General features: G+C 39.9%; 1 protein-coding gene across 9 annotated transcripts in view; it reads right to left on the bottom strand.

Annotated features, from left to right (window-relative positions):
* The window catches only part of APBB2 (amyloid beta precursor protein binding family B member 2), a 149,645-nt gene that overhangs the window by 91,878 nt on the left and 45,764 nt on the right, over positions 1-12,003 (bottom strand). For 7 of the 9 annotated variants that reach the window (XM_065737114.1, XM_065737120.1, XM_065737116.1 and 4 more), the window contains one exon: positions 4,162-4,268. In XM_065737114.1, the coding sequence (XP_065593186.1) occupies positions 4,162-4,207 (46 nt within the window). In that variant the 5' untranslated portion in view covers positions 4,208-4,268. Of the gene's footprint in view, positions 1-1,600; positions 1,694-4,161; positions 4,269-12,003 lie in introns of those variants that run through there. The other 2 variants (XM_065737117.1, XM_065737121.1) reach the window with 2 other exon arrangements.

Genomic DNA, 12,003 nt, shown 5'->3' with positions numbered 1-12,003 from the left:
CCCACACATCTTTTCTGTGGCCCTCCTGTTTGCAGCCTGCAAACACTCCACTGTTCCCACAAAGCCTACAAACAGCACTGCATACACCTGAGCACCATCAGCTTCTCCAAAATAACTAATTGCATGCATATAAATAGAAACACTTCAGGTTCTCTTTCTAAATTAATACATGTTACCAATTAAATTCCTGATGGCCGGGGTTCAGGATTTCACCTGCAACAACTTCAGCTGCCCACTGAATTACAGATAATAAATTTATGGCTCGTTACACATTAACTTCTTATCAAGGTTAACCAGAAACATTTTTACCCTCAAACTACCCATACTGGCAGTAATAGCTTTGAACCAGCAATTATCACTGTTTTCATAGCTCAGATTCCAGAATACATTTAAAAGACACTTTTTTCTTGCTACCACAAGATTACTTACTGTTAAATTGAGCTCTAAAAATGCAAATCAGAAAGCTAAATTAATGGGACAATCTTTCAGAAGACTCTACAACTTAATATGAAAAGAGATAAGAATAAAAATACAGATATCTAAATATAAAGTATCAAAACTCCTCATTTCATTCCCAGTGTTTGCAAATCACTTCAAATCACTAATAGTAAACTGAGACAAGCAAACAAAAATAAAGTCCAAGTCTTACTAACAGCAGAGCACTAAACTGATTGCCAGGTTTTGTAAAATAAGATGATATGGACTATCAGGGAGAAAGAATTACAGATTCATGGAATTCTGGTTCCACATATTAAAAACATACTGTATCTCACCCAAGCAAGGCTGTTACATCATATATATACATTGTTAACCACATCTGCTGAAACTATCTTCAAGTTGGGCTCCTACATCTTTACTACATTTCCCTTGCTCCTAGTAATGGAATAAAATGTATTTCAGAGTGAGGTTTCACCAAACCTGAAACCATGGCCACATTTCTAGGTCATAATTTGTCCTTTCATAAAAAGCCATGCTACAGTAAAGCTTATTATACAAAGAACAGTTACAGCCAGGCTAAACATTTGCCAATAAGGCTATGCATCATCTTCAGCAAAACCTTAATGGGACATACATGAAAACAGTTTATGAACCAATTGCTGCAGTTCTGCTAAAGCTGTCATAGAAGTGAGAGATAAGATTAAGGGGACCATACCCTATAGTAACTCTCCTAAATGTTATAATAGCACTAGAACATAGGAATAACTTCAATCTTGGCCTACTGAAGCAAGCAGAGTTCCTTGAGAATGTTGTTGCACTGCAACAAGAAACTTCTACCCATAGAGCTCATATATAAAACAAAAGACATGCTCATAAATAAAATCAAAGTGTACTTGCTTTATGGTCCCCATAAACTAAATGGATCAATCCATAATAAAGTGGAAGGAGAACATAAAAAAGCAACGGCACTGACTGACATTTATATTCCTCTAAAGCATGGCTAAAGGTATGCTCAGTTTCAATAAACTTGGCTGTAAAAGCCTTCAAACAAGTGAAAAAGAACAAGATAGTATTACGGGCCTAGATTTCAATTAGTCATAAGGTCTTGATGTGCTAGCCAAAATACTCCCTTCTTTTGTGCTGTCACTACCTGTATACTCACTGAGTATGACTGGCAGTGGACAATCACCTCAATGCAGTTGGACACTCCCTGGCAACTTGAAGAGAAATAGAAAGAGCAGGCATGTGAGCACTCCTGGAAGAAAAACCAAATCTCAGGTTTATAAAAAAAAAATCAATCCTGCTCTCTCTGCCCTCAAGTATATTGAGGAGCTCAAGCATGGGAAACAATCAAGAAGAACCAAGACTCAGACATCTCCCCTCCACAGCCCACGGAGTGCCATCCCACAGGGCATGTTTCCTTTCACCCTCAGCCTTGATTTATGAATGTTTCATTAAAAAGGTATTTCCCCCAAAAAAATTTCCTGGAATACCAACCTCCATCAGAAGTTTCTGAAATACAACCTGTCAACTCTAATAATTGCATTGGCAGAATATTATCAAGTCATTTTATATGGACACTAGTCTGAGTAGTTTTTAAATTAAACATGCCTAATAGCTCATACAAAACAATCCAACTCTGCCCTCTTTGGTGACTTAGACAAGGCAGACGTGGTGCTCTCTTCTGCAAAACCAAAGAAGACAGAGCTGCAAAAACAAGCAGATCCTTGCCACCAGGGTACTGTCTCCACCCAGCATGCTCCAAAGGTCAACAATTACCAAAACCACCACCCAGAAATTCCTGCCTTTCTTCACTTGTCCTCTGAGAAAACAAAAAAAAGGAGGGCGTTTTTTATTTTTATTTGTATTTTCACAGCACTCTCAGAAAATATAACTGCTATGCATTTAATTATATTTTAAACCATGCCCGTGCTTTTGAGGGCACACAGGACAGCAAAGCAGAACTGGAACCAATTTCAATAAAACTCTGTAAGAGCTTCAATTCCAGTATCATACAAAATACTACAAGCCAGTAAAGCAAATGAGTTGTCATGCAAGGGGCAGATTATACACAAACATCATGTTAGAAAGTTTTTCCAGTTACACAGAAGGCTTTAACTCTGTTCATAGAACCAACATTTTAGCCACAGTAAATTTGAAAGTAAATTTGAAGCTACATAAACACAACTCCTGCCCCTTCAGGAGAGTTACTGCAACAACCTATGCAGAAAAGTGGTTTTGTGAGCAAATATTAGAAGAGATAAAAATACGAACGAAGCTCAGGAAAATTTGTGAAGGAGAACTCTGTTTAGAAAACCAAGCTTCTCCATGCTGGAGACTTTCCAGTCTTACGTCTATAATATTCATACGAAAAACAACAACAGAACAGAGCACAGGAGGGAGGTTCCCTGTTGAGTGTGAAGTCAAGGCAAGCAGTGTTAAAGTAGAGCCAAGGATACACCCAAGACTGTTTTCTTCATGGCCAGTAATCAGGCAACATTGCTGTTCTTTGATTAGATGTTTAAGAAGTCACAATTTATTAGGGACCTGTTAAATTCACTATTTTCAGTTCTACATTTTAAATATCTTGATTCAGCACCTTCAGCATCCAGCGTTTCAAATATATTTCCTACCACTGAGCTTCAAATAAGCTATTTTCTATTTTAATTATTATGTTTCCTTGCATATAAAACCTTTTGTTACTCTACTGAGAGTACACAATACTCTATATTCACTACTATTACGAAATCATTCAACAGAACAGTCAATATCATAAAGGACCGAAAGGTCATCTCACCACCAAAGGAGCAATAGAAGTGCCATACTCCACGTGGAACAAATTCTTTCCCTCACAGATTTTATTTATTTACAGAAAAGTAGTAGTTATCTATACACATACGTACAGACAAAATAGAAAGTCACTGATTAAGGTTTAAACTGCACCAATTCCTTAATACTATGTTATTAAGATCAGAAAGTGAGGATAAAGTTCTCCTTTAAATGGCAAGAACTGTGATTGTCTCTCACACACAATTTTAATACACTCTATAACACATGACTGGTCAGCAGCAGAGAGTAGATGTTTCCTAGAATTTAGTCATGGGGTTAAGAAAAACTCCATCAAGTCAATTTCTGCATAGAGGACCTCAACACACAGCTTCACCTGCTTGGTGGCAACGCTCCCATAGGAAGCCTGACTTTTATAGAAGATTGCCTCCAAGTACAACATAACATATAATTCAGAAGGATGTGATTCAGATGAAATTTAGTATGAATAAGACTGACTTCAAGTGTATAAACAATCTGAACTGGAGCTGTTAAAAGCAGTTGTAAGCAGTTAAAGCAACAGTGCACAGTGATGGCTCAAGTTGTTTGCTAATTTGAAGGTATCTCGTACTGAACATTTGGGTTGGGAGTGAGGAGAAACAGCAGCTAAATTTTTGAATGCTACAGTAAATGGAATTAGAGACCTTGATCACAAAACTCAGCACAATGCAGTAGGCTCAGTCAAGTCAAGCCATAAGTTTTTTTTAAGGTTCTCAAAGACACCTTTGCAATTTGAACATTAATCAATATACTTACTATTTGGGTATACACACAGGAGAGTTGGCATCAATTATAATACATCAGCATCCTTTTATAAATACTTCTTCAAAATTTATGAACATAGCAGCCTTCAAAAGCAATCAAGCGACCAATAAATGAGACCAATTGCATACATACATGAGCTGCTTGGCCGATAGTGAGCCCCTGGGTAGCGCCTGCCCATAATGCCGTCAGCACATCCCCGCGCGCTGTCAGCTGCTCCCAGCACAGATCGAAACACTCAGCTGGGGGAGGAGGAAAGCACAGATTTAGTACAACAGCTGTATCTTTTTCATTAAAATGCTAATGACCCCCACAAATTTCAGGCTAACTACATTTATGAATTATTCATGGTCATGCTGTCAGAGTAGATGAACTGTTGTGCTATACATGCAGCATAAATTTATTATTAGTGCTTGGCCTCCATTAATAAGCTTCCATAAATTTGAAGGCACAGAGAAGTCACAGGTCGTACAGCAACTTAATATGGCCCACAATGCCAACCAACCAAACAACACTGAAAGAGAAAATTTGCTTTTAGCTATAAATACAGCCAGACAGCAGGCGAAATTTAACAACACCGTCATTTTAATTATTGTGCAGCAATCAATAAGCAACAAGTTTATCAACATTCTATATTTACTATGGAAGCAAAACTTATCCATGCCATACAACATCAATCGTTTTGAATTTGTCTCTGAAAACCATTCCTGTCTTTACAGGAACACAGACCAACACAAGTGCACAAGTGACCAAGAAACTCATGGCTCGTGTTAGGGTCAGCCTGGAGTAACATACTGCAAATCCTAAACCTCAATGAAAATGCTACTGAACCAATAAAATACCAAGCATAAAATATTTTAGTCTAAAAACATGAAGTCCCATAGTTTATTTTTCATGCATTATAGCGATTTGTACATCTTCGCAGTTAAATGAAGTTTAAATCCATCTACGACCTACTCAATGACAAGGATTTTCTAAGAGCTGCATGACAGACCTTCCAGCCATTCTTCTTGCACAGACAAGGGCACACATAGCAAAGCAGGCTGCTCTGACTTTCATCTGAGGCTGCCACTTTCTTGAAACACCATCTCCTTTATGGAGCTTGTTGCAGCTCTTATAATTGTTGTATAAGAGTTCATTTTACTAGTATGGCTCATCTGACACCAGTGGGAAACAAAAAAGTGTTGGTTTTTTTTAATTATTATTATTTTTGTTTTGTTTTAAAGTATATTAATGAGTTATGTTCAAACACTGCGTGGACAGGATCAAGTTTGCTTCAGGACATTCCATAGGACAAACAACCCAATCCAACCTCCATGCTCCTAACAAACATTAAACCTTTTTCTCTTTTCAGTTGTACATATTTGTATGCATATGCAGCTGCTAATAAGGGTGTGCAATAGCAGTTGACTGATTCCTTGGCCTTCCCTAGACTCCCACAGGCAATGTTATGTGTGCATTTAAATACAGGTCTGCATACATGGCTACCAAAAGCTCACAGAACAGACTGCCAGCAGACCTACTGCCACAAGCCTGAGAAAAAGGATATGAAAAAAGATAAAAGACTGCAAATGACAGAAGTCACCCAAGTGAGACCATCATCCAGCAGCCGTAACGAGCAGCTACGCAGCAGGAAAAAAGCACTGCATGAAGTTTCTCAAGGGACAGCTAGTCAAAAAAATCACATTCCCATACTCTTGGGGTGATGTTCTGACAAAAGCATACTCTTGCCTCCAAACTATGGCTTTGAATATCAGGAAATAATTCTGCTGGGAACAAGGGAGAGAATGCCTTTCATTGTTTCAAACCCACACACAGGCCAACTACAGCAGAGAGCTCAAGCACTGAGAGAAAAATAAACCCAAGAATTTTCACACTATGAATCTGAGGGCTCTTTTTGAGATAAATGAAGGCATGTTTGCATACACACATACAGTTTTTTGTTTCTACATTTGTGCATATATAATGCAAAGTTAGGGATTCCAGCAAGCCGTGCAGCCCACGCCAGGCCCTGCTGGGGAGCACACGCTCTTGCAGAGCCCCCAGCATGCAGCAGTTAGCACCAGCCAGCACAGCTCTGCCAGAAAAAGCTGAAACAATAGGGCAATATTCGGGGATGCAATGGCCATTTTGGAAACTCATTTGCACCAAGATCAGAGAACAGCATTTTTCAGAGTGACTGGCAGTGATTCTGCATAAGACATTAATTTCTTCTGAAGCTGCAGATGCCTCTGTGCTTTTGTTTCCTGTGGGAAGTTTTCAAGCACAACCAAGGCTTCTGTTACAGCATTTCATAATTCTCCACATCTTTCCTGCATGCTGTAGGAATGAACACAGTGCTGCTGATGTCCTTCTAAGAATGGATGCAAAACTCAGAAGGAGAGATAAAGCAGGACTGGAAACCCCTGAAAATGTCTTCATTTCCAAGCTTGCCAGCTCTCAATTAACTAATGAGATGCACTACGCTTATCCAAGCTAATGAATATGCTAAACTAAAAATGTTCATTAACTGTTCAGATGGGAAAACAAAAACAAAACCATCACATTTCTCACTTCAATATCCTCCATTAAGTACTGAAACATAACCAAGAGAATGACTTCATGCCCCTTGCCCATTTCCATCCATGTTACCTCAGCTGTGATCCCTATGTTTTACTCTTTTTCAGAGCATGAGCATGGTAGAACTTTACAAGGAGATGAGGGCTTCTAGCCAAGGCTGCTCCCAGCTCCCAGGATCACTGGAAGGTGAAACTGAGCTCAGTGCTTTCCAGAGTGTGAGGACAGGAGAGCAGCAGAGTGTTAAGAACACAGCCTGCACCAGAGTTTCTTTAAGTGGTTCCCCTGGAGCATCTGGTCCACCATCAGTCACCTTCTAACTTCCTTCCACACTGACCCAAGCAGTCTCCACTCTTTCGACCTTCAAAGTAGAACACTAAAATAAACCAAAAATTATGTTCAAATCTTTTTACTGATTCCTCCTGTCACCAGAGTTCCAATTGCTATTTTTATTTAAATCAGTGCATTATATCCCCAGCTAGCAATGCAAAAGAGCCACAGCATCAGTTATTCCTCTCCTTTATTTGTAGCAATGGAGGGCTATAAGAAGATATTAGCACAGGCCTGCTTCACAACTGATTTTGATCTCAGACTCATACACAAACTTCAGCAGCCCAGACCAGGCAAGACAACTTCTCTCAGGGTATTTTTCAAAGATCGTAAAAAAGAAAAAATAAGACTTAGGGAATGGACAGTTATCAAAGGTATTGTAAAGAACACTGATGTGTGGAGGGAAGCAGAAAACTTACGCATCAGAGGAGTAAACAAGAGAGAATGCGAAGAAAGGTCCAAACAAATGGCTCAGCATAAGGGGGAAGTTCTAGGCACCTTATGTCACAATCACGGGAGAAAGGGAAATACAATTTATATGAAAGAATAGAAAGTACTGGATGATGAAAGAAATTGCAATTAATATCGTCATTAATAACCTTATCATGAAAGGTGTTGGTGAAATCTGCTGATGACACAAAACATAGAAGCTTTTCTGCAAGGAAAGATCATCAGAAGGAAAACTGAAAGCTGAAGCCTAATAGGAAAGTAATTGAGTGAAATAACACAGCACAAGGTCAGTCATTCAGGGGACCACTAAGAAATTCTGTTGTCAGTGCTGAGCCACAGTGTGTTTGGAAATGATGGAAGAAAGAGACCTAGGAACATCAGCAGGGCACTGACCTCTGCTTAGTCTCCAGTGGGACGCATCCATGGGGAAGGCAAATAGGTTCTCTGGTTACAGCTAAGAAAATCCTGGCACCATTGTGCTAGGTAATGCCCAGACTTCATCCAAAGCAGCATAGCAGCATCTGGTCCCTCGTGCACCAGAGGGACTAATGGAAAACACAGGAAATTGGAAAATAATCAAGGTAACAGATTTCTATCTTCTACAAGGATATTAAGACCTTGGCTTACAGCAAAATGAAGGCTGAGAGAAGCAACAAAAACGCTGGCACAAGAAAAAAGCATATGTAAAGCAGTCATTACTAAATTTAGGTTGGAAATCAGAACATACTTAACATCAGAGAGACACTGTCCAAGAACAGCCTCGAAAAGAGGGTATAAAATTATCTAACAATAACCTAGTGGATCTTCATCTAAAAAGTTCTGAACTGGATACAATAATGGGGCTAAGTATCCAAATGAGAGATACCTTCCAGAGTTAGTCCTTCAAGGTGATTTTTTAAATTATTTAATTTTTTTTTTTTTGTGAAACGACTGCTCACAAGTTGTGGAATTCACCAAGAAGCGAACGAAAATTTAAACCACAACCTGAGGACAAGAATCCAGCAGGTTATAAAACTGCACGATTTCTGAATAAGCACATCCAGGAAACAAATACTAAGTGAAAACAAGATAACTAAAATTCTGGGCATCGAGTTTCAAACCATAAGATGACTTTCATCTAAAAGGATCTAGAAGAAGCTTTGTAAACAGATTACTTGATCTGTCTTCTGCACAGCTTATTTCTCTGAAGCCAAAACCAGAAATGACTAAAAGCAGACAAACCGTTTCTGAAGAACAATTAGGATTATTTTTAATTTTAAAAGCATTTTGTCTAGGTGCAAGTGACTGAAGGAGCATCTGAAATCTCAGTATGCCATGAATTAGACAACAGACACTACTCTAACATTATTAACAGTACTTTTTTGTCTGTTTGAAATGAAGGAATACAGTTTACATGTAGGAATTAGCAACTAGATTGTATTTTGGAAATGAAAACAATTCAGCCCTGCTTTTTCATTTGGGGAAAGAGAGTGCTGGTAGTTTTGTTTTATTAGTTTGCCTTTCCCCACAGAGATATGAAAGAATAAGAAATTCAAAGTCAAGAGGAACAGTACTGCAGCATCCAAATAGAGCATCACAAAATAAACTCTCCTTTGTTTTCCATTTTGGCTGGTTCTGTAGTAGAGCCATCAGACACAGAGCGTTTTCAAACAACACCTCTACTGACTTAAGAGCTGTTCATCAGTCATACAACTCTTATTTTTTCTTTAACACATCTTCCTACAATGAAGCTACAGAAACTACACCTATAGACTACAACTACACTCTATAACAAAATCTTACAATTTCTACATCAACATTGTAAAGAACTCCTGAAAAAGTTCACCAAGTAGTAATGACACTGAAAATGATACAGGATTTTTTTGCCAAAGTACTTGTTCAGTCCCTCCATCTCTTAAAAGCGATGAAAACAAAGTGAAAGCCCAGCAGCTCAAACCAACCAATCAGCTATGATTTGGTCAGGTCTTTCCACAGTGCTTTTGGAAAGGTGAGTGCCATGTCCATGGTTTGCAAGGACAGTTGATAATGGTAGCAAAAAAGATTATTTCTTTGGGGAAGTATGATATACGAAGGTTCAAAAAATGGCTGAGCCATCATCTGCATTACCCGCTACATCTTCTGCTGCTAATACCAGTGGCAAAAGGTGATGATGAAGCATGACAACAGTGCTAGCCATCTCACCCACCTGCTGCAAACCAAGACCTTCCCCAGGGCTCCCTTTACATCCCACTGTGCAGTGCTACTATTATGGCACCAGAGAACAGCTTGATTTTGTGAATTAAGTTTTCCACAAACAGAAGACAATTTTTCCAGTCTCAACTGAAGATAAAATACAGCAGCAGCTTTTCTGCAGCCTCTACTGTGCCACAGGAAACAGCTTGCAGTGATCAGCCTGGAGCAACCCCACCTGCCAGGCAACAAGTGTTACAGGTGAGCTAGTCAGATCTCAGCTTCTCTTCTGCAAGTGCAGAAGCAGGACAAAATGAGGTCAACTGGAACAGGACACAAGAAACTCAGCTCCTGGCTTCCCTATGAAATTTGACAGGATACATGTATTTTGGGCCACATTTGGACCTGAAGGTCAGATTCTACCAGCCTTGTAGCTTTGTATTCAAGAGTTTTAAATGAGTCTTTTAATAAAAAATTGTTTAACTAAAGGAGAGGTCATGCAATCTGAGGTGGGAGCAACCATTGATTTTCCTCCAAGCCTCTGAAACAAGTTAACAATTCTAGTTTAGCCCCTAGCACAAAGGCCCACATCTTACAGAAGTTCATGCCTCAGCAGAAACACAGCTGAGCAAGCTGAACTCCTTTAGTAGCAGCAGAAATACCACTGGGTCACAGAGGCAGATGCTGGTGGACCTGAAGCACAATCTGAGCCATTGCTGTGTCCACCCACGATGCACAATGACAAGTGAGGGAACTCTGATAACCCCATTAGAGGCACTAACCTAGCCCTTTCAAAGGCTGTTCTAGAACCTCAGCCCCATGAGCTGGATGTGACACTTAGATGAGCCAAGTAAAGCAGCCCAGCAGTCCACTTCACAGGGTGATGGGAACCACTCTTTACAAACAGGAAACTTGCATATGTAGTTTTGTTTCACCTGTTCAAATACCTTTACCCAGACCTATCAGATTTCTTGCTTTTGCCCTTCCACTTCTCACTGCACCTTGCTGGGAAGGAGCAGGCAAGCAGCAGGGTTGGAGTTTAGCTGCTCATTCAGGTTAGCACAGAGAAGGGCTTCTATTCAACTTTCTGGATGGATTAAATATGTTAAGTCTCAGCTTCATCTTCCTGCAAAGGATCAGGTGCTTTTGGCCCTCCCCTTTCCCTCCATATCCCTCTAATTTCTTCTTTGAAGCTCAAGTAAACCCTGCAAATACCGTAAATGGCACACTTGGTGCATGTGAAAATACTAACAGCATGCACATCTGCACAATTCTCCAGCCAGGGATCTGGCCACATTCCTGGGAATTCTCATAGCCAGCCCTGGCCCCAGGAATATGTGCATATTTCCACACTAAAAACTCTCCTCCTGGTCAGCTAGAGACAGGACTGAGGGAAGGCACAGGCTATGTTTGCATTTGCACAAATGCTGAGTTTTCTTGCCTATGCTGATGTATGAAACAAGATGAGTGTGTATGGTTGGCTGTGTCCCTCTTGGGGTCACACACTGAGTGTGCTGCTCCTGGCTGGATCTGGGGTCACCGAACTGCGGTTTCATCAAGGCTCTGGTAATCTTCATGGGCAACTGAATTCTGCAACATCAAAACACTGCACTTTCAGCAAAGCCAAAAGTCTGTAATCTGGGGAAGCATACAGACTCAAGAGCTCCTTTCAGCAGCAAAACCACGCATCTTCTCCAAGGTGACATGGAAATGTTGATGTGAAATGATGAACAGGTCAACAGTTCCAAATTCCAGCACCTCCTCACCAGAATTTGACCACAGTAGCATTGTCAGATAAAAGGAGAAGTAGACAGTCTGCTGCACAACTCTTATTTCCTCACTGAGTCTGAAAGCACTCATTAGTAAGGAGGAATTCCCAGAAAACTTACTGATCAAATTAGTCATTACTCCTTTAATAGTTTCCCAGCTGTTCAAAAAAATAATCAAATTAACTAAAAACTCAATCAAATAGTTACAGTAAGCAAGAACTAGTTAAACAAAACACTGCTTTCCAAATTAATAAAATCACATACCTGGATTTTTCCAATCATAGGCCAAGTTTTTCCTCTGGAAAAATTCTGCCTAGAAAAAGGGGTCACACATAACCACTGTGCCCCAGCAGGAAATTGCTACTTACAACCTCTCAACTGCTTCACGCTCATCAAGCTCCTCTTCATGCTAATCTGGAAAGCCATTTGCTGTTTGATTCAACAGCAAGTATTATTCCTACATATGACTTGGACAGGTTCTTGACTTTTTAGATTGGACATAAATTAACATGACTTTTACCATAAACACTGGATCCGACAAAGTCAGGTTTCCTATGATTCGTGCCCTCCAGCTCTTCCTCCTGTTCTGCTCCTGAACTTGTCAAGTTCAAGTCTTTGGCTTGTAAATGTCACTATCCTACTTAGTGTTCTTAAGTAGGAAATTACAGCACATAACCAGGAACTCAGAATCTGAAAGCCCTGG

This window comes from Cyrtonyx montezumae, unplaced genomic scaffold (genome assembly GCF_038088225.1).
Source record: "Cyrtonyx montezumae isolate F1298 unplaced genomic scaffold, pur_monq_1.0 scaffold_2, whole genome shotgun sequence".
In the NCBI taxonomy this organism is placed as follows: domain Eukaryota; kingdom Metazoa; phylum Chordata; class Aves; order Galliformes; family Odontophoridae; genus Cyrtonyx; species Cyrtonyx montezumae.
This window is presented reverse-complemented; position numbering and strand designations above follow the sequence as displayed.